Source organism: Cricetulus griseus, chromosome 6 (assembly GCF_003668045.3).
Source record: "Cricetulus griseus strain 17A/GY chromosome 6, alternate assembly CriGri-PICRH-1.0, whole genome shotgun sequence".
NCBI classification, from domain to species: domain Eukaryota; kingdom Metazoa; phylum Chordata; class Mammalia; order Rodentia; family Cricetidae; genus Cricetulus; species Cricetulus griseus.
Genome location: NC_048599.1, coordinates 45,695,732 through 45,715,599, shown reverse-complemented (window position 1 = coordinate 45,715,599; position 19,868 = coordinate 45,695,732). Strand labels below are relative to the sequence as shown.

Here is a 19,868-nt window from a genome sequence, read left to right as displayed (position 1 = left end):
ACGTACGAGGTTCGGCCGAGCGCCGGGACGCAGGTGACGGGCTCGGCACTCTGTCGCGACACTTCCCCGGTGTTCTGGGAAGTTACGGGCAGGCGGGGGCGTTCGGTCGCCGTGAACTTCGGGGGCCCCAGCTGGGTACGGTCTCTGGTCAAATTAGAACCCGCTCTAGTCCCCTTCTGTCCACACCGGTTGCTGGAAGGTGTGTCTGCATGCTGCATTGGTAAAAATAGCTATCGCTCGGCTAGTTAAAAATCTATTTTTAGTTTTTTGAAGTGAATCTTCAGTGTATCGTAAGTTCGGAGGCATCTTAAGAACGGCCCTCCTGTTCGCTTGTGCAGATTTGGTTCGTAATTCTTTGGCTTTTGGTCATCGTTTAATTACAATAACACGGAAGGCAATTACTTAGCTTAGTTTGTAATGAAAAGATCGTTCAACTTTGTATCATAGAAAACTTAAGAGTATTCCTGATGTAACAAAAGGAGTTATTTGTCCACCTTACCTACTAAAATAACTTCCCAGGCAGAAGTCACCAGAGCATGAGTGTGGTACAGCTTTTGATGTCATGTTAGCAAAGCTCATGCAATTATTACATCTTCAATTGTTAGGTCTTCAGAGGCCACTGTACTGCTCTGCTTTCATCAGTTACACAGCATGGGCTGAGGTGGCCACACCCCGGCAGGGGTCTCAACTTAAGGAATAGCTTTAAAGCCTGTCGGAGCTTGAACGCTGGATGCTTTGAAGTGGCCCTCAACCTGGCTGAAGCCCTTCCCAGCACAGTTGGCCGAGTATGCCACAGGTTATCTGGTTGGGTAATCTGAGATTAAGCTTTCCCGGGGTTGACTGTTACAGATGTCCTAACTAGCTATTAGTGAACTTTCTTTGTAGGGCTCGAACCCCTTCACTGGCCCAATACCTAATCATCCAGTTGTAGTTATGTGTTTGCCACGGGAAGTGATGAGACTGCTTGGAACTCTATTGACTTAGTCTTGTCCCATGGGTGTGTCGGACTAACTTTGGAGCTCTTCATTCCTGGCATTTGCTTTGTATCAAATCTCCTCAACCACGGGCTACCTTTCTCTTTCCAGCCTTTTGTGAGTTGCTGTGATATTGGATCAGTGACTGTCTTTGTACCACAGTGTGGTCAACAGGCTTGTCCTTTTCCTTAACATGTACAGAGATCAGGACAGTGTGCCTTCTCACCAGCTTGACAGTAAATATTCTGATATTTTGAACCTCGGTGTAAATGAGCATGTATGTTTTCATATAATTTTCCAATGTGGTCCTACTTTGAATAGAAGATTCCAGAGTAGAGGGCTGTATTGCTTCTGATTTGTTGTAGAATTTGAAGTTCTATAATTTTCAGTGTCAGTATTGTTCACCTGACTCCCAACAGCCACCCCATTATCCGTCTACACTGGTATGCTTTCTGTTGGGTTCTATTTATAAAATAAATGTCCTTTCTTATGACATAGGTGGCTCATGAGATTTTAAGATATCTTGAGAAAGTAACATTGCTGTTTTTTTTATCCTTTCGTGCGTGCACGCATACTTGCTCTGAACACATGCAAAGACAAGGGCAATCCCTGGAGTGTCTGCTCTCTTTTCTACCATGTGTGTTCTGGAAACTCAGGTTGTCAGAGTATGGCAGCAAGTATCTACAACTGCTGAATTCACCAGCCTGTCCCCCTCCCCCTTTTCTAAAAAGGTTAAAGTTCAAGCAAATTGGTTACTGATTTACTGATTTAAAAAGATGATAAAATGGTTCTTTGAAGACAAAGTCCAGTGGGGTGAATCGGCTTTCCCGACTAATGAGGGCTCCAGGGAGAGACATTTTCTGGCTATTTCTGTACCCTGTGGTGCAGGGTGTTTTCAGCTTTGCTAGATTGAAGAGTTTTAAAGTTGAAGTGCTCTCATAAATTTTCTGATTGGCAAAGAAGGGTTGTCCTTCAGGGCAGCTGCCAAGGTGCCCTTTTGTGAGTACCAGTTTCTAACAGCTTGGCTCTAGATGACATTTCAAGGAATCAAAACTCCCCAAAACACGCCCCCAGTTTTTTACTTGAGGGAGGAGAAAGTGTCTCCATGGCTGCTTTGGAAAGATTCACAGAACTTTCCATTTCCATGTGTTTAAAGTATGAATTTGTAGTATTTTATTCAAATTGTGCTGTCTTTATCTTTCAGTATGAAAATCCATGGACAATCCCAAATATGTTGTCGATGACAAGAATTGGTTTGGCCCCAGTGTTGGGCTATCTGATTCTTGAAGAAGATTTTAATGTTGCACTAGGTGTTTTTGCTCTAGCTGGGCTAACGGATTTGGTAAGTTACATGTTTGCTTTTTGCTCACTTCCAAATCCCACACTATAACTCCCCTGGAGCACAGCCTTAGCTTTCCTGGAAGGACTGTCCTCAGCATGAGTGTGATCGAGTAAGGCCTTGTCTTTAGCATCCACGTGGAACTGCTTTTAGAAGATCTGAAAGATCTAGAAAAGATTATAAAAATCAACAAGTGCTGGGCGTTGGTGGCCCACGCCTTTAATCCCAGCACTCGGGAGGCAGAGGCAGGTGGATCTCTGTTGAGTTTGAGACCAGCCTGGTCTACAAGAGCTAGTTCCAGGACAGCCTCCAAAACCACAGCGAAACCCTGTCTCGAAAAACAAAACAAAAAAACCAACCAAACAAAAAAAGATCTACAAGTGTAATGGTGAGTGTAAAGGTCATGGAAAGCCATAGGAGAGGGTAATCTTTAATCCTACCTTGTTTTTAACTTCTTGAAAAAAGAAACACCTGTAGAAACATTCAGGAGCCAAGTGCTTGCTGTAGAAGTAGAATAAAGAGAAGGTCTAGAACTCTTGTGTCTCCTGTGAAGAAAAGAGTCTGATCTGCAGAGAAAGTGGAGGAGGATATAGCCTGGGAGCTGCTGCAGGCTGAGTTCTGCTCGGAGGCTGTCATTTAGCTACACACCTGTGACTGCTGTGCAGTGGAAGCCTTGGTTTAAGATGGGAATTGGACATTCTTTTTCCCACTTCCTAGCACATGGACAAGGAGAGGAACTCTTTGATATCACTCTTGTCAGTTTGGGGAGTGTAATATCAAATTAGAACTGGGAAAACAATTTTATGGTAGAAGGCTCTATTGCTTTTGCTAACTAGCCACTGCCATCATATATGACTCATCTACCTTTTCACAGAGGATTTGAAATGGCTTAAAATTCCATACCTACAAACAGTTGAGAGAAGAGAACAGAGGAAAAGCTTGAGATCAGTGCAGTGTGAGCATGTGGGAATGGAAGCAATATTTTTCCATACAGAAAAAGCTTGAAAGTGTGTTTGCACGTGAATAGGAGATAAATTTGTCTTCAGACCTGTTTTTTTTTTTTAAACATTTTGCTCAATATGTAATGAAAGTAGAAAACGATTTCCCAAAAGTAAAGGTTGTACAGCATTTTAAAAACATTTGCTTGTCCTTCAGTGGTTCATAGAGACAATACATGACTAGTAACAGTGGCATTAGTGATCAGTATATAATCAACTGAAGGCTTTGAGGGTAGACAGAGGTCAGCATTTGCATTGTCATGGTGTTTCTAAATATGCATCAGATAGATACAGCCTTTCACATGAGCTCTTGCCTTTCTTTCACAGATGGTAGTTTTCCCTTGTCACCATCTGTCCCCATTCCCTGTTTGTCCCTCTGAAGCCTGAAGTTCTCTTCACTTATTATTGGTGTGGCCTGAAAATCTGTCCTAGAACATTGGACTGATAATGAAATATTTTAGATAGTAAGTTGTTTTTTTTTTTTTAAGACATTGGATTTACCTTTTACATTTGTTAATTTGTGAGGGTTTTTGTGCCACATGAAATGGCCTTATTGAATGAGAGAGGCACTCCATTACCAAGTATGACATAATATGTCTAGAAACCAGAATTAACTGGTACCATATTGTGCACTTTTTCCATGGAGATTGGAATGCCTCCGCACTCACTGGTTGTAAGCAGGGGGATGACAGGATCTGATTATGTGGGCAGTAGGCTCTAGGCCAGCAGAGTTGGAAGCCAAACAGCTGATGAGGTAGGAAGTAGCTTAGACTGAGTTGGAGTTTGGAGTGTATGGGTTTGGATAATGTTCTGAATAAAGTATTGATATGTTGATATACTGGACAGGTTGGATGGGAGGAAAACAGGATCACCAAGTCACACCCCCCCACACACACACACACATACAAACACACACCCCATCCCCGACTTCAAAATCAGGTAGTAGGGGTGGGGAACACTTGAGATAGGACAGGGTTTAGGGGAAAACACCAGGCTCCTGATAACTGTTGCTTTGAGTTGAATGTGGTAATGTAGAGCAGAAGACGACAGATTGGGAGCTGCTGATCAGAGGAAATAGGTAAGTGAGGTAAATAAAGTAAGTGGGAGGGAGAAGAAGGCAATAAGTAAAAGAACAGAAGCCTGGTTGGGATATTAGGGATAGCGAGAAGGGAAGATTGGACAGTGCATGTCCCAGAGAGTAAGTGACAACTTGCTGCTATTGTGTTGAGCTCACATGATCTGAAAATGCAGAGTACATTGGTGATCTGCATGAGAACTTCCAGAGGGTGATTGGCCTCAGCTGGTAAGCAAATGAGGGTGGGAATGACTGGCACTGCTTTTAAGGAACGTGCTTTGTAGGGGAACAGAGAAAGAGCCAGGGGAGGGTTGTTTTAAAGACAGGTGTGCTGGAGAATATATTAGCTGGGTAGTAAAACGGGGAATGGTGTGAGTGCAGCTGGGCTGTGTATTGGGTGCACAGAGGGAAGCACTGCTTGTCTTACTGTTTTCTTATAGGAAATTATAGACATGGCCGTGGGCGGGAATGAGAACATTTAGTAGGAACGAAGTAGGTCAGGGGTAAAGGCATAAGAGAAGGTAATACTGTCAGTAGATATAACCTGGCACTTAGTGTCTACAGAAGGCCATGGCCATGATTCATGAGATCAGTCAGCCCATTTCTGTAGTTTTGGGAGCAGTGTTTATAGCCGCTTGCACGGGGCCCTGAAATTCATGGTGATGGAGGAATGAAGTGTAGTGAAAGAACTGTACTTGTTAGAGGAATAGTGAAAACAGGTGAGTGATGATGGCGAAAAGTGGGAAGTGAACAAGAGAAACTGAACCAAAAGCTGGGTCTTGAAGGCCTTAGCTCCCCATTATAGACACTTTGTTAGTCAACGTTACCTCTAATCCACATTAAGAAAATAGCTGGGCATGATGGTGCAGACCTCTAATCCCAGCACCAAAGGCAGGCAGATGGCTGCAAGTTCTGGACCAGTCAGGTCTACATAGTAGGTTCTTGCCTGCCAAATAAAGGAACTTGCCTCAAAAATGAATGAATGAATGAATGAATGAATGAATGAACGAACAAGTAAATAAATAAATTTGAAAAAAGATTACAGGGTAAGGGCAGGGAAGAAGAAAGCTGATTGTTATAATTGTGATTGGAGTAGTTAGTAACTGCTTTTTCGAGGACTTGCTAAAAGACTGAACAAGTATTAATCATTATGTGCTGAAGGCAGTCAAGGCTTTGCGGTAGGTAGGTGTTACCTTTTCTAAGCAGGAAGAAAGCTAGGTCAAACGCCTTGTTCAGGGTTATGCAAGGAGGGTGTGCAGAGCAAGGACCTGAAGCAGTCTGTTCTGCTGTTGTGTCTGTGTTGTTACTGGTAGGTTTTGTTTTGTTGTGTGCTAGGGATCATCCCTTGGCCTTGTGTATCAGGTGAGTGAGTGCTCTGCCCAGAGCCACATCCTTGGGCCTGACCAACTACCTAAACATTCCTGGGTGTATCTTTCTCCTTTAACTCACTGGAGTACTGCAACATGGAGGATTTGTCTTTAGAAGGCACCATGCTTAATTGCACATAGTTTTATCATTTTCTTAGAAATAAGAGTGGCGGTTTCAAACATTTGTTGAAATGTAAGGTGCTATACATGGGGGCCTAATAAACAAGGTAGACATTTCTGCTTTTTGTCATGTGACTAGGCGGCATCTGGATTCAATCCTTTTAGTGGCCCTAGTAACCAAGTGTGGCCCCTCTCGAGTTAGGCTAGAGATTGTTTTATGGTAAAAAGCTTGGCAACCTAGTATGATCTGTGCTTTAAAATGTTGTTTCTAATCATAACAAGTAATAAAAGTAATTTTCTGGGTGTGGCTGTGCACTCCTTTAATCCCATCATTCAGGAGACAGAGACAGGTGGACCTCAGAGAGTTCCAGGACAACCAAGGCAGTGAAACCCTGTTTTGGAAAAAAAAAAAAAAAAAAAGTAATTAGCTTTTTAACTATGGTAGGTATGGAGGATTAAGTTTTTCATTCAAATATAGGTAATACAAACATGGAACATTGAATTGTTGAATTAATAGTGCCACTGACAGTGTATATATATGTATTATGTGAATGTGATTATGCATAATTATTACTTTGTGTGTATGTGTGTGGTGCAGGTCATCAAACCCAGGACCTCACAGAAAGCTAGTCAATCACTCTTTTCACTGAAATACACCCCAGCTCTCTGAACAAAATCAATTTTAAAATTGAGTTAGATAAGAGGTAAAGCAATGGCTTAGCTATAAGGTGCTTCCTGCTCTTCCAGAGGACCTAAGTTTGAATCTCAGTACCCATATCAGACAGCTCCCAGCTGCCTGTACCTCCAGTTCCAGAGGATCTGACAGTCTCCTCTGGCCTCTGCAGATACATACATACACACAGACACACACACATACGCAAGCAAGCACACACGCACGGCTTACAGTCATATATACACATGAATTTAAAAACAGAACCCACAGGAGTCATATAATACAGTAGAACAGATCAGAATGTGAAAGCTAGTGTTTCACAATTAAAAAGTAGGCCTTACAGACAACAACAACCGTTTTGGCTCCAAACAGTAGGCTCCTAGTCCTAGCTGTCATGCTTTCTGTGAGTTTTGTGGGGCTCTATTTCTACATCTCTTTTTGTTCATCCCACATGGGCACATTGTAAAAATAGTGAGAAGTCTTGGAGGAGAAAGAACAGTACTATAAATGTGAACTTTGTTTAGATAATTGCTGTTTTAAAAGCTAAAGAAGTAAGAATGTTTGGGGATAAGAAACAAGATTTTGCTGGCATTTTCTGAAAGCATAGTTGTTTTTTCTGGTGTCTCTTAACCTTCAAATTATCTACTCTGTTCCTATATGATGTTTATTTTAAAAACACTTTTATTTTCAGTTGGATGGATTTATTGCTCGAAACTGGGCCAATCAAAAATCAGCTTTGGGAAGTGCTCTTGATCCACTTGCTGATAAAGTTCTTATCAGCATCTTATATGTTAGCTTGACCTATGCAGATCTTATTCCAGGTAAGAACACTTGTGTGTACTTTAAATAACAGGGACAGACAATAGTAGTGAGCTTAGGCCTTCTCTTGAGGGAAATAGTTTTTCTTCTAAAATATATTTTTTAATTTTAAACTGTTTCCTCAATTTTAAATAAACTGTCACATTATTTATTGTAGAATTTGTGTCCTTATTAGACTAGTAGAAACAGTTTCTATATAACTTTGTTTAAAATTATTTGAGATAATAGTCCACAGTGCTGATTCATAACACTCGCCAATTTTTTGGTGATATGTTGTGCTGTTAGCACACAGATATTTGGAAGTAATTTAAAATCTTCCTAAGTCACTGATTTTTTAAAATTTTTATTTTATGTATATGGTATGTGTGAGTGTTTTACCTGCATGTATGTCTGTATACCACTTGGTGCTGGTGCCCACTGAAGGCAGAAGAGGGTATCAGATCTGCTTGGACTGAAGATAAAGACAGTTGCAAACCACCATGTGGGTCCTGGAATCGAACTCAGGTTTTCTAGAGGATCAGCTGGTGTTCTTTAACTGCTGAGCCTTCTCTTTAGCCCCCAGGGTTATCTTTATTAGTTACTTTATTCGTAATGGGAGCTCTGATCCTATGAAGGTATCTGTAAGTTTTACCTTATTCATTTTTTAAAAAGATTTATTTATATATATGGTGCTCTATTTGCATGTATGCCTGCATGACTGAGAGGGCATCAGAACCCATCATAGATGGTTGTGAGCCACTATGTGGATGCTGGGAATTGAACTCATGACCTCTGGAAGAGCAGCCAGTACTCTTAATTGCTGAGCCATCTCTCCAGCCCCCACATTATTCATTATTGTTGAGTTTCACATCATATACATATATAGCACATTAACTGAATACTCTGTAACTTCATCATCTCTTGTTTTATGCATTGTCATGCCTCTCTGGTTCTTCATTTTGTGCTTAGGCTGTATTTCTCAAGCAGTTTTTCTTCCTCATCCTCCCAAGAGTTGTAGTGGGGTTTGAAAACAGAAGCTGGTCCATTGTTGGTGTCTGATAGAAGAAGCCTTTAGTGTCTCATTCTGGTCTTGTATTGTCCATTAGTGTCCATTGTTGGCATCTGGTAGGTGAAATGTAGTGATGTCTCATTCTGGTCTCTACATATGGTCCTTGAGTATCCATTGTTGGTAAACAAAGTGTAGTGATGCTTGTCCAGTTTGATACTGGTTTTCTAAGTGCCCAAGACACATTAGTTAGTTAGATATTATTAGCTGTTTCCAGTGTGTATGATCTTAGAATCAGCTTTTTTCAAAGGGAAAATAAAAATCTGTTGGGGATTTGATTGATTTGGTTAATGGAATTTATAGGAAATAAATTTTCTTTGGAAAATTTGACACTTTTTACAATAGTCTTCTTGGTCACAAATGCTACTGTATTTTTGATAGATTTGTTCTCAAGTAATTGATAGTTCTTAATGTTCTTGCCAGTGGAAGCGTTTAAGCCTTGTTGTGTGATGATCACTGTTATTGTGACGAGAGTTCTTTTCCTATGTTAACCTATGTCTAGTAAAGCTCACTCCCTCTGACTCGTTAAATTCTGCTGGCTTGTCTCCAGGCCCAGTATGCACTGTCTGTGGCTAATGACTATTTTCTTTTATCTGTCTGACTTCCTCACTGCACTGTGTATCTCATGCTGAATAGGAGCAAGCCTGACTCACCCCAGCTCAGACAAAGCTTTTACAACCACTTTGTGGGATGATTCCTGTAGGGATTCATAGATCCTCTTTTCAAGTTGCTTAGTAGTTTTTCTTGGAAATTGCTTCCAAGTGTTTATTATGATGGGACACTGAGAACTCTTTCTTGGCATATTATTAGCCTCATTTTTCCCCTTTAAGCTGCTATTATGAAGTGAGTTGCATTACTGTTTTTCTAGTGTTAAGACAACCCGTAGTCTTGGTGAAAATCAATCTTGGCCGTGATGCATTCTGGAGATATTGTTGGATTTGGTTTGATTGTATTTTGTTGAAGATTTCTCATTCAAATTCATGAGATTAGTCTGGCATACTTTGTTGTGGGGGGTATGATTGTGATTTTTGCCCCCATCAGCGGCTTTACACTTTCATACGTTATTCTACCACTGAGCTAAATTCCCAAGCTGTAGCCAGGAATTTTGTTTCTTGGAAAATCTTTTTTGGTTTTTAAATTAACTTTTTAAGTTATAAAGTAATGGGTTTCGTCATGGCATCTTCATACACGGGTGTCATTACACATTGTTCTCAATCATTTCCCTCTCTGCCTTCAATGGATTCTTTTCATTCTCCAGTTAGTTCCCTCTGCTTCCTGTTACACATGTATGCCATTTCCTGCTCTACAACCCACCTTACTGAAGATCTTCTTCTTTCAGGGATCCCCTTTCTAGCTTTATGACCCACAAAACTCCTGTACATGCACACGTGCACATTCATACATGTAAAATTTTAAATTCTAAATTTAAATTTTAAGTTCTACAGGGGAGAAAATGTGTGATTTTGAGTCTGACTTATTTAGCCTAATAATGATTTCCAACCCATTTGCTGCAAATGTCATGATTTCCTTTTTCTTTTAACTGTGAAGTTTTTGTTTATCCATTCATTCATGAGCATCTAGACTGGTTCCATTTCCTGACTCTTTCGAGTAGTGCAGCAGTAAACATGCAGTTCCCGTAGTCCTTCTGCTGTGTGCTCAAGAGTGGCATCACGGGGTTCCCTGGTAGCTCTGCTCTGCTCTGCTCTTGAGGAAGCACCATTCAGATCTCTCTAGTGGTTGCGTCCCCAGCATCAGTGAATAAGGCTTCCTCCTCCCTGCGTTCTCATCTGCATTTATTGCCATGTTTTCTTGGTGATAGCTGTTCTCACTGGGTCCGTGTTTTTAATGGCAGTGTTGTAAATTGCCTCATCAAACAGGTTAGTGACTCTTTTCTTCAGTTCTTGGGTGGTATTCATATGACATTACAGGGGTTTTTTTGTTTTGTTTTTTTCCAGTTTTTTTTTTTTTTCATCTTGGATGTTTGATAGAATTTGTTGAAGCCATTGAGTAGAGTTTTGAAAGGTGACTAATTTTCTTGTTTCTTTAATTGTTCTGAGGTAGTTTAGTTTAATAATTCATCTTTTGTGCATTTTGTAAGTTATAAATTTTTCTCCCCAGGAACTTACCCATTTTATATATATTATTAAGTTATTTATTTGTAGCAACTTTTTGTTGGTACCATAGATATGTGGTATATAGTAATGTCCTCTTTTCATCTCAAGTCTTATTCCCTTCTGTTTTTTCTCTTGATTAGTTTTGTCACATGCTTGCCAGTTCTGTGACTGCTAATGAACCAAATATGGGTTTGAAAAGACTTATATAGATTGTTTATGCCATTAAATATTGCTCCCCTCCCCATTTCAGGATTTTCCTTGATCCTTTTTTTTACATATGAGTTCTTCTAGTGGAAATAAAAAAGACGCCACATGTAATGAAACATTTTTAGTAGCTATTTTAAAAAATAAGAAATAGAAAAAGTTTTTTTTTTTTTTTAATCCACTGGATTAATGTCATTCTGCTGGGCTGGTGAGATGACTCAGCAAATAAGGTGCCTCCAGGCCTGAGGCCCTGAGTTCAGTCCTCTGGAGCCACATAGTAGAGAGAACACATATATACCTCCACCCACATAGTACAGAGAGAGAACACATGTATACCTCCACCCACATGCTCACACACTAATCTTTTAAAAGTAATTCACAGTGATTCTAGCATAGAACCAATAAAATATTACCAAACTGAAGTATAAAACTTGAAAATTGAGTGTTTATCTACATTTACTGTACCTTTCTATTTTGATGAGTCACCTCTTAGGTACTCAGTAGTGCTCATGGCTGTGTGTATTGACAGCGCAGCCTGTAGATGGGCACATTGCTCCTTGTTTTCTAGCTTTTGTGAAGTTTATATGAGGCTGCATTTTCCGCTTATGTATCACTTTCACTGCATTGCATGTATTTGTTAATGTTTTTGTCATTGTCCAATATAGAACGTCTTTTCTGATAGTTTTTGTCTGTCTGTCTGATAATTATTTCTTATGTTGGGGATGTGGCTCAGGGTTAGAACATTTCCCTAGTATGCACAAGGCCCTATGTTCAATCCCCAATACAACCAAAGTAATAGTATGTTTTAGTTCTCAATTTGTGTGGATTCTATAATCTTTTGTTAATGATTTCATCAAGCCTAACTGCATGTTCAGAGACTATGCTCTATGACTTTAGTTTCCAACCTTTACACAATCAGATTTTTATAGACATGTGCTTCAGTGAATGGGTATTCTGCAGTACTGTGTTGTGATGTTCTCTATATAAGTTCAGTAAGTGGAATTTTCAGTGTGTTGGCACATCTTGATCCTCCCTCCCCTTTTTGGTGTGCTCATCAGTTACTGAGAGATTAGGTTAAAGTTTCTTTCTTTGTGCCTTGTTTTATTCATCCCCCATTATAATTTTGCTTTGTTATTAAAAGCACATAGGTTGGAATTATATATTTATGACAAATGAAGTATTTTATTTGGAAGTGGACCACCAGATGGTTGCAGGTAGTAAAGACATTGCCAGGTCCTGGTGCTGGATTGACTCCAAGAGCACTGCCCGAGCCTGCATTCCATAGACCTCGATCCCTGTGCAGGTTTATTCACAGTTACTGGTTTTGATTTGCAGAGGTTAGCTGCATTTTAAAGTGTGGTTGTTTTTAACTTATCAGCTAATGCTTACTGTAGAAATATTTGTTTATTGATTAAGAAAGTGCATCTAAAAATCATGGTTCATGTGGTTAATAGTAGCCTGGCTACTAGAGTCACATGCTCTGCTAGACACACTTTCTCTTTGGAACAGCACTGTTGAGGATGGTGAGGCCAAGGCAAATTCAGTTAGATCTGCAGTTGCAGGTGCAGAGCCAACAGAATGTCAGAACTGGAGAGGGCCCTAAACATAGCCTCAGATTACCTTTGAGCTGTTTGAAAATACCACTAAAAGGATATCTGTGAGCTATGATTTGAATTCAGGATTTTTCCCACCAAATTTATTTTGTAAAATATACAGGATTGTGGTTTAAACTTTGTATGGTACAGAAGGCTTCACAGTGAAGTAAGTTCTCTGTCCTCCCATCTAAAATATCCTCCTGTTGGCTATAGTCCTGAGCCCATTCTGGAAAAACTGAGGAATATGAGTTGAGTATCCTCAGTGATAAACAGCTTCGCGTTTTGGATTGTTTGGGGATTAGTGATGCTCAGTGGGCAATGTGCAAATATTCCAAAACCCAAGAAACTGAAATCTGGAACATGTCTTGTCCAAGCACCTTGGATAAGGGCGACTCAGCCTGTGACAAAAACTGATTGACAGCTAGGCAGGGAGAAGAATAATAGTTCTGTGGATAAGAACTAGCTCAACAAGAGTGAAAATATTTTTGTATTTTGCTAAACTGTGTATGTAAACACTCTTTAGAGAATATACTAAAATTCAGATACAAAAAAAATCCTGAGACATCAGGATATTTTAACTTCTCTGACATCCCTTGAACTTCCTTATCGTTCTTTTTCATTGGATTCCAGTGAGCATGACCTCTTCCCAGAATCACAAAGCTGAGAAGAGTGGGGTGTGGAGAGGTTAGGTGTAGCTCACACTATCATGTACAGATTTGCTGTTGATAGACAGACACACGAGAGAACAAAAGTGGTGAGCAGATCGGAATTCTGGAGGCAGATAAGTCACAGAGCCAATCTGCACTTCTTTCTGATTACAAGAAGGAATAAAAAGACCGAGGCTTCACTGTAGAGGCATGAATCATCTATAAGTAATTGTGAAAAAGTTTTTACTTATGGAACATATCGAATAGTATGAGGCTGAATGAGGCTTTTCTGCAGTCATAGTACATATTTGTAATCTTCAGACTCCTCATTACTGGTTTTTATATTTGATTTTCAGTCCCACTCACTTACATGATAATTTCAAGAGATGTAATATTGATCGCTGCAGTGTTTTATGTCAGATACCGAACTCTGCCAACACCGGTAAGTTTCAGAAATATTCCTTTAGCATTACTTATAAATATTCACTCTATTGATGAACACACTTAGCTGTTTTAAAAGCAGGATTTCTGTCAGGGCATGGTGATATACTTTTTATCTCAGTATTTCCAGAGACAGAAGTAGGGGAATCTCTATGAGATTAAGACTAGTCTGGTGTCTACAGGGGCTACAGTGAGATGCTGATTTCAAAAAAGAAACAGCCCACCACCACCACCACCACCACCACCACCACCACCAAAAACCCAAAACCTAATTCCTATTAAGTCCAGCTTTTCAGTTGGGTATATTGGTATATGAAACCCAGGGCAGCTAGACAGGCCCCAAGCAGCTCACTCTTAGAGGTGTTTCATAGCTCCAGGCCTCACCATGGATGGTCTAGAAGTTGTTTTTAAAATCAGTCGTAGGAGAATAGAATGGTTTGCTTACGTGTTAGTTCATTGGTTCTATAAATATTTGAGTACATAAGTATAGCATTACTGTTTTTTGGTTCTCAGGAAAAATAAAGCTAAGTTTTATTTATTTATTTATTATTTTTAACCTGTAAAAGAGAATAACATAAGTTTCTTTAGGGAAAATATGTGATGCAGCAAACTTTGTGAGCGCAATTGTGTACAATTTTGTAGGACTTGACAAATCTACATTTTGAAGAAATGCTATTTTTGATAGCCTAGAATGATTCGCAAGGTATACAAATAGTGCTTATTCAGCATAGTAAGGAAGAAGCGTCTACAGTGGGGCTAGGCATAGGGTGAACATTGGTAACTTTTGTTTGAAACCTGAACAATAAATTGAAACTTTTTTTCTTTTGGCAGCGAACACTAGCTAAGTACTTCAATCCTTGCTATGCTACTGCTAGATTAAAACCCACATTCATCAGCAAGGTAAGAGAACCACAGCAGCATTTTAAAGAAGCCTGTCTTTTATGAAATTTTATTATAATGCAATGAATGTAAGTCCCAGGAGCAGCTTAGAGCAAAAGCATTCTTACACGTGTGTGTACATGCACATGTGTGGAGGGCAGAGGCACCTTGTGGGGGTCAGTTCTCTCTTTCCCTCTTGTGGGTCTTGGGACTTGAACTTAAGTTGTTAGGCTTGGCCACAGGCACTTTTGATTGCTAGCCATCTTAACCAACTTGAGAATGAGACAAATTTAAATGCATTGATTAGAGGGGCTAGAAGGAGTCCGGCAGACAATTTAAGTGAATTCTTCTATTTTCTAAATTTTGTTTAGATCTTTAGTGTATGCAGTTTGTCTTTGTTGATGGGCTAAGAATTATACCTTGAATGAGATCATAAGGCAGGTAAAAAGTGAGATGTGTTTCTTGAGGTGTAAGAGTATAAAGGGTCTCTTGTGCTCTTCCTGTCTCTCTGTGTGGTCAGAGCACCATATCTAGGGACCTGTCCATTCATTCATTCATTCATTCATTTTAGTTGCAGGTACCTCTGTGGGGAGAGGGAGAGAGAGAGAGAGAGAGAGAGAGAGAGAGAGAGAGAGAGAGGAGAGAGAGAGTGTAGGTAGGTAGGTAGGTAGGTAGGTAGGTAGGTAGGTAGGTAGGTGGGCTGATGTTGGTAGTCTTTCTCTCACTTTCTATAATTATATTTGGCACAAAGGTTCTCGACTGAACCTGGAGCTTTCCTTAGCTATAGGGATCTCCTGTCTCTTTATTTACCCTGATGAGCTATTTCTGTAGCCCCAACCCTTTTTAAGTGTTAGATGAAAAGGGAATAGATAGTTTTACTCATTAATAAACAGTTGCTCTAAGTTGTCTGTGTTTTGTTAAGTCTTTTTCAGGATCATAAATAATCAACCTTTGCACAGAAAAAAAGATACTAATGCCTTGGTAACTGAACTTAAGTTATCCTTATATTCTATTTCTTGTGATAGATGCAACAGATTAGATATCCTTAGGACAGAGTATCACCAACATAACTTCATGTGACTCGTTTATGGCCAAGTGTAACAATTTGAATGCAGCACTCTGTAGAATGTCACTTGCAGTGCTGGGACACATACACCAATAAACCCTTGTTCTTACAGGAAGTTTCTCAGACAGAATTTATTCTTTATTTTAGAAAACACTGTGATTACTGTCATTTGACTGCAGAATGAATAATAGGACCAAGGTGCATCTCTGTATACCTTCCTTAATTGCATCATACTTAGATTGTTACATAGAATATTGTCTTTGGACTATTTCTGGTTCTGTGTTGTGCTGTTGGGGGCAGGTAATGCTTATTTCCCCAGAGGATTTCATGGCAATGAATGCATTACAATGTTCTGACCTCACAGAGTGTGGCAGACAGCAGGTAAAGTGGCCTTGGAAGTCTGGGGTCTGCGTTTGACTCTGTTGCTTGCTGTGATCCTCTCACCCAGGGAGAAGCCACTTCATTATTTCATATTTACAGAGCTATTTGAATGGCTAGCCAGGAACAAAGGCAAAGAATTTTATAGCATTGTTGAATTGCTGTGGGATTCAAGATGTGGTACTTCTGGTAGTTGTCACTACCCTTGCTGTAAATAAAGCTTTGTAGGCAGATAGGTCAGTTGGTGACTGACATGTTACATGTTCTCACCTGGGAATGCCAACTGTGGCATGGATAATGCTGTTCAATCCACAATGCTTGTCATGATGACTATATCTTTGCCTCAAAAGCTTAAAACAGGAACCGTTTGTCACTGTTCATTTGTAATGCCTTTATTTTTAAGGTAAATACAGCAGTCCAGTTAATTTTGGTGGCAGCTTCTTTGGCAGCTCCAGTTTTCAATTATGCTGACAGCATTTATCTTCAGATACTATGGTAAGCTAAATTTAGATTTACTCTGACAATATCAGTACAATGGCTTATTGTGGTGATCCTAGAATGACTTTTTTCTTCAAGTATTTAATGAACACTCTGACCACCCCCTTTTTCCTTCTTTTCTAATCTTTCCTTCTGTTGCTTTTCCTGATTTTATTTGCTGCCTTTTTTTAAATACTCACCTGTGCTTCTGTGTGTGCACAGGTGTAGTACCTTCTACTAGAGCATGGGTAACCTCTAAGGAGCCTATCCCTGAAGAAAACCAGTTCTCCTTCCCCAGCAGCCATCAGTTGCCAATAGCTTCTCAGAAAAGGGTAGAACTTCGTGGTTCCCAACTGTATCCATGCGGAGGATTTGGCTGGCTTGTGCTGGTCTAATGCATGCCTACAGTTATACCCACTGTAAGTTCATGTGTATAGTGTCACTATCATGTTCACTAAATATTACTTTGTTGCAAACGCCCATTACCTCTGGCTCTTAAAAATTTCTCCATGCATGATGATCCCTGAGCCTTGAGGGAAAAGAGTATGTTGTAGCTTTTCTGTGTGCAGCTGGGTACTTACTCAACAGTCTCTCATAAGCAACAGTTTTGCCTAGCTTTGAACCCTGAAAGTTACAATAGCAAGTGTTTGCAATAGTGGCACAAGTATCATGGGAATAACCAACCACTTTCTGGTTGTGTTTAAAACCTACTCCACAAGGTGGAACTAAAGCCTTGTTCCATTAACAGGACCCCCAAATCTGTGGCTGGCTAAGTCGTAGACCCTCCTGCTAAATGGACATAGTAATGAGTTTCTGTCTTTATACCCATTCACCAGAGATTAACACAACTGGCCAATGTGCAGTCATTCTTAACCTTACTCTCAGGCACGAAGCATAGAAGTTAGCAGTCACAACTTGGAGGAATGAGAAATATTGCCAATGTGTTAAGAGTTTTAGAGGAAGAAAAGTAATAAGAGGGATAACAACAGGAAGGAAGTGACATTTGAGTCATAACTATGGATGAGCTGGGTCCTTAGCAGACATTTTGGACAGAAGTGTTTTGTGGATCCAGGCTCATAGAGGGGTGCAGTGGGGGGACAGCCAGTGAAAGCACTTTGAATCTTATTTTAATATGCTAATTACTGTAGTGGGATAATCTTTTTGTACACTGTGAAGATGTGTCCTTGTGATTAGTTTAATAAAGAGCTGAATAGCCAATAGCTAGGAGAGGATAGGCAGGACTTCTAAGGAGAGAGAGGAATTCTGGGAATCCCCCTGATTCACTAGCCAAAGAAATGGAGGGAATCAGACATACGCAATGGAGGAGAGGTAAAGAGCCAGTGTGGCAGAACTTAGATTTATAGAAATGAGTTAATTTAAGTTATAAGAGCTAGTTAATAAGTTGCTGTGTCATTATTTGGGGGCTGGTGGTCTAAAGACAGTCCAACAAGAAAGCTTGATATAAATGACTCATTTGTAAATGTCTTGAAACGTGTCAAACTTGTAGGCATTCCAAATAGGCTGTCATGTGGATTTTGAACTGTATTTTAGTAAACTTTTAATTATAATTAAAACATGCCTTGGTGGTCTGAACAAGATAACCAAAGTAAATTAAGCTAAAGACTTAAAGTCTGAACATTATTTTCTCACATAAAATGAAGGGTTTTTTACCTCCCTTTGTGTTTGGTTCATCAATGGAGGTTTTTCTCTCTCTCAAACTGCATCCATATTCTCCTGTTTTTGCTTCAAGATAATACATGACTTTAGATATGTACCAAGCAGTTTAAGTAGGAACTATCTAGATTTGCAACATATTTCTCCAGTCTTTTTACAGTTGTCTCTATTCTGTCTATATGAATATGTTGTGATCAGAAAGGACAGTTGTTAGTACTGCTAGTTAGCAGGCCTTAATAACTAGATGGTTTTTATGTGGCATCACCAATTCAAATAAGTCTTAAAGGAAGCCATGGATTTACACTTTTATGGTTAGACAGTTCTATCACATAGTCGTATTTTCTTAGTTCGTCTTTTACATGTGTTCTTTATGATTTCTGCTGTTAGTGTTTTTAGATTTGACAGCTGAGTCCCATTTCTCCCCTTCTAAGGTGTTGTACAGCCTTCACTACAGCTGCGTCAGCATACAGCTATTATCACTATGGTCGGAAAACTGTTCAGGTGATAAAGGGCAAATGAGAGAGCTCCTGCAGCAAGGAAGCGACTTGCATCATCGGCAGCAGCGCCAGCGAAAGCTACAGGACTTTCCCCATCTTGGTGTTCAGCTTGAGAAAGGACTTGTCAGACAAACCATGTCTTCAAACGGAAGTAATGTGCGTCGAAAATAAGCTCTATCATGGGCCTATGCAGAATTTCCAGTGTATTTTTAAATACAAATAAAACTATAATGTAGAATTTTTAATCTTAGTTTTTTTGATTAATTTGTGAGATGAATTATTCTAGTTATTGTCCTTTTTAAAAATGTTTTTTTAAAAAAAATAGTTGATAGCATTGAAACAGGAAAGCAAGAGGGATTTCCTGAGTTTAGATATATACCGTACACAACGAGACTATGCATTTTTATGTTTGAATTTTAAATCTATATACACATTGATGTGGTTAATACTTGACCATTTGAGAAACTGACAGTAAACTTAGCTGTGGGTAGGGTAGAGGTGTACACAGCCTTAAAATGCAGTAAGTTTAGAAAATAAAGAAAGGTCAAATAAAATAGATGGTCTTGAAGTTCATCAGTAGTCTTCCAGCCTCTCAGGTACCAAATAGTTTGTTTTGGCATAATAGACAACACAGGAGTCAGAGTAGGAGAACATGTAATAATAGGCTTTGCATCTTAAAGGCAGAGAATTACATCATGCCTTCCTACTGTTTCTAATGTAATGTTTGTATGATATTGGAACCTGTACTCATATGTCATGTAAATAATATAAAACTTTATATTTTTCAGAGTCTTTTTTTTTTTTTTTTTAAGCTTTGGGGGAATCTTCTGTTGTTAACTCAATAAAAGAATAAAAGAGCTAGAAAAGGCGTGCCTTCCACTTGGGTTGTTCCCTGGTGTGTCTTTATGCTGCTGCATTAGTTTCCCAATCTATGAAGTATACTTAGATGCAGCACTTCCCCTTAACATGGTAAACATAACTGGTTCAGGACCATCTGACTTTAAAGACCTGCCACACTGTTGCGTTTAGGATTGTGGGGTGCGGGTCGGGTCAGGAAGCTGCGTGTTCCTCCACATCCTGGAAGCCTTTGGTTGCCCTTTCTCCCTAGCTTTAACAACTAAGTGTAATGTGGAACCATACAGTAATAACTCTCCAATCAGTTTGTTGAGCTGTGTTAAAATGGAAGGTAGAGATAAAACTTAAGCTTCCTTGTATTTTGCGTTGGTGCAACCCTCTGTTGCTGCTGCTGACTTGTCACATCTTATCCTCTGTGGTGGTTTGGATGACAATGTCCCACAGCCTCAGGTGTTTGAATATGTTGTCCCTAATTAGTGGTACCATTTGGGAGAGGTTTAGAGGGTGTTGCCTTGCTGGAAAAAGTATGACCCTGGGGACATGCTTCTGAGGTTCTAAGCTGAGGTTTCAAAGCCATGTGCCATTCCCAGTTCACACACAGCAACAGCTCCATGGCATGCCATGCTGTTTG

At 39.8% G+C, this 19,868-nt stretch overlaps 1 protein-coding gene across 3 annotated transcripts in view; it reads left to right on the top strand.

Moving 5' to 3' along the window:
• Mcm8 (minichromosome maintenance 8 homologous recombination repair factor) overlaps positions 1 to 19,171 on the top strand; it is a 53,741-nt gene extending 34,570 nt beyond the window's left edge. For 2 of the 3 annotated variants that reach the window (XM_027421701.2, XM_027421700.2), the window contains 6 exons: positions 2,179 to 2,316; positions 7,238 to 7,367; positions 13,327 to 13,412; positions 14,243 to 14,311; positions 16,138 to 16,229; positions 18,317 to 19,171. In XM_027421701.2, coding sequence (XP_027277502.1) covers positions 2,179 to 2,316; positions 7,238 to 7,367; positions 13,327 to 13,412; positions 14,243 to 14,311; positions 16,138 to 16,229; positions 18,317 to 18,404 — 603 coding nt within the window. In that variant the 3' untranslated portion in view covers positions 18,405 to 19,171. Of the gene's footprint in view, positions 1 to 2,178; positions 2,317 to 7,237; positions 7,368 to 13,326; positions 13,413 to 14,242; positions 14,312 to 16,137; positions 16,230 to 18,316 lie in introns of those variants that run through there. The other variant, XR_003486513.2, reaches the window with a different exon arrangement.
• The last annotated feature ends 697 nt before the right edge of the window (positions 19,172 to 19,868 follow it).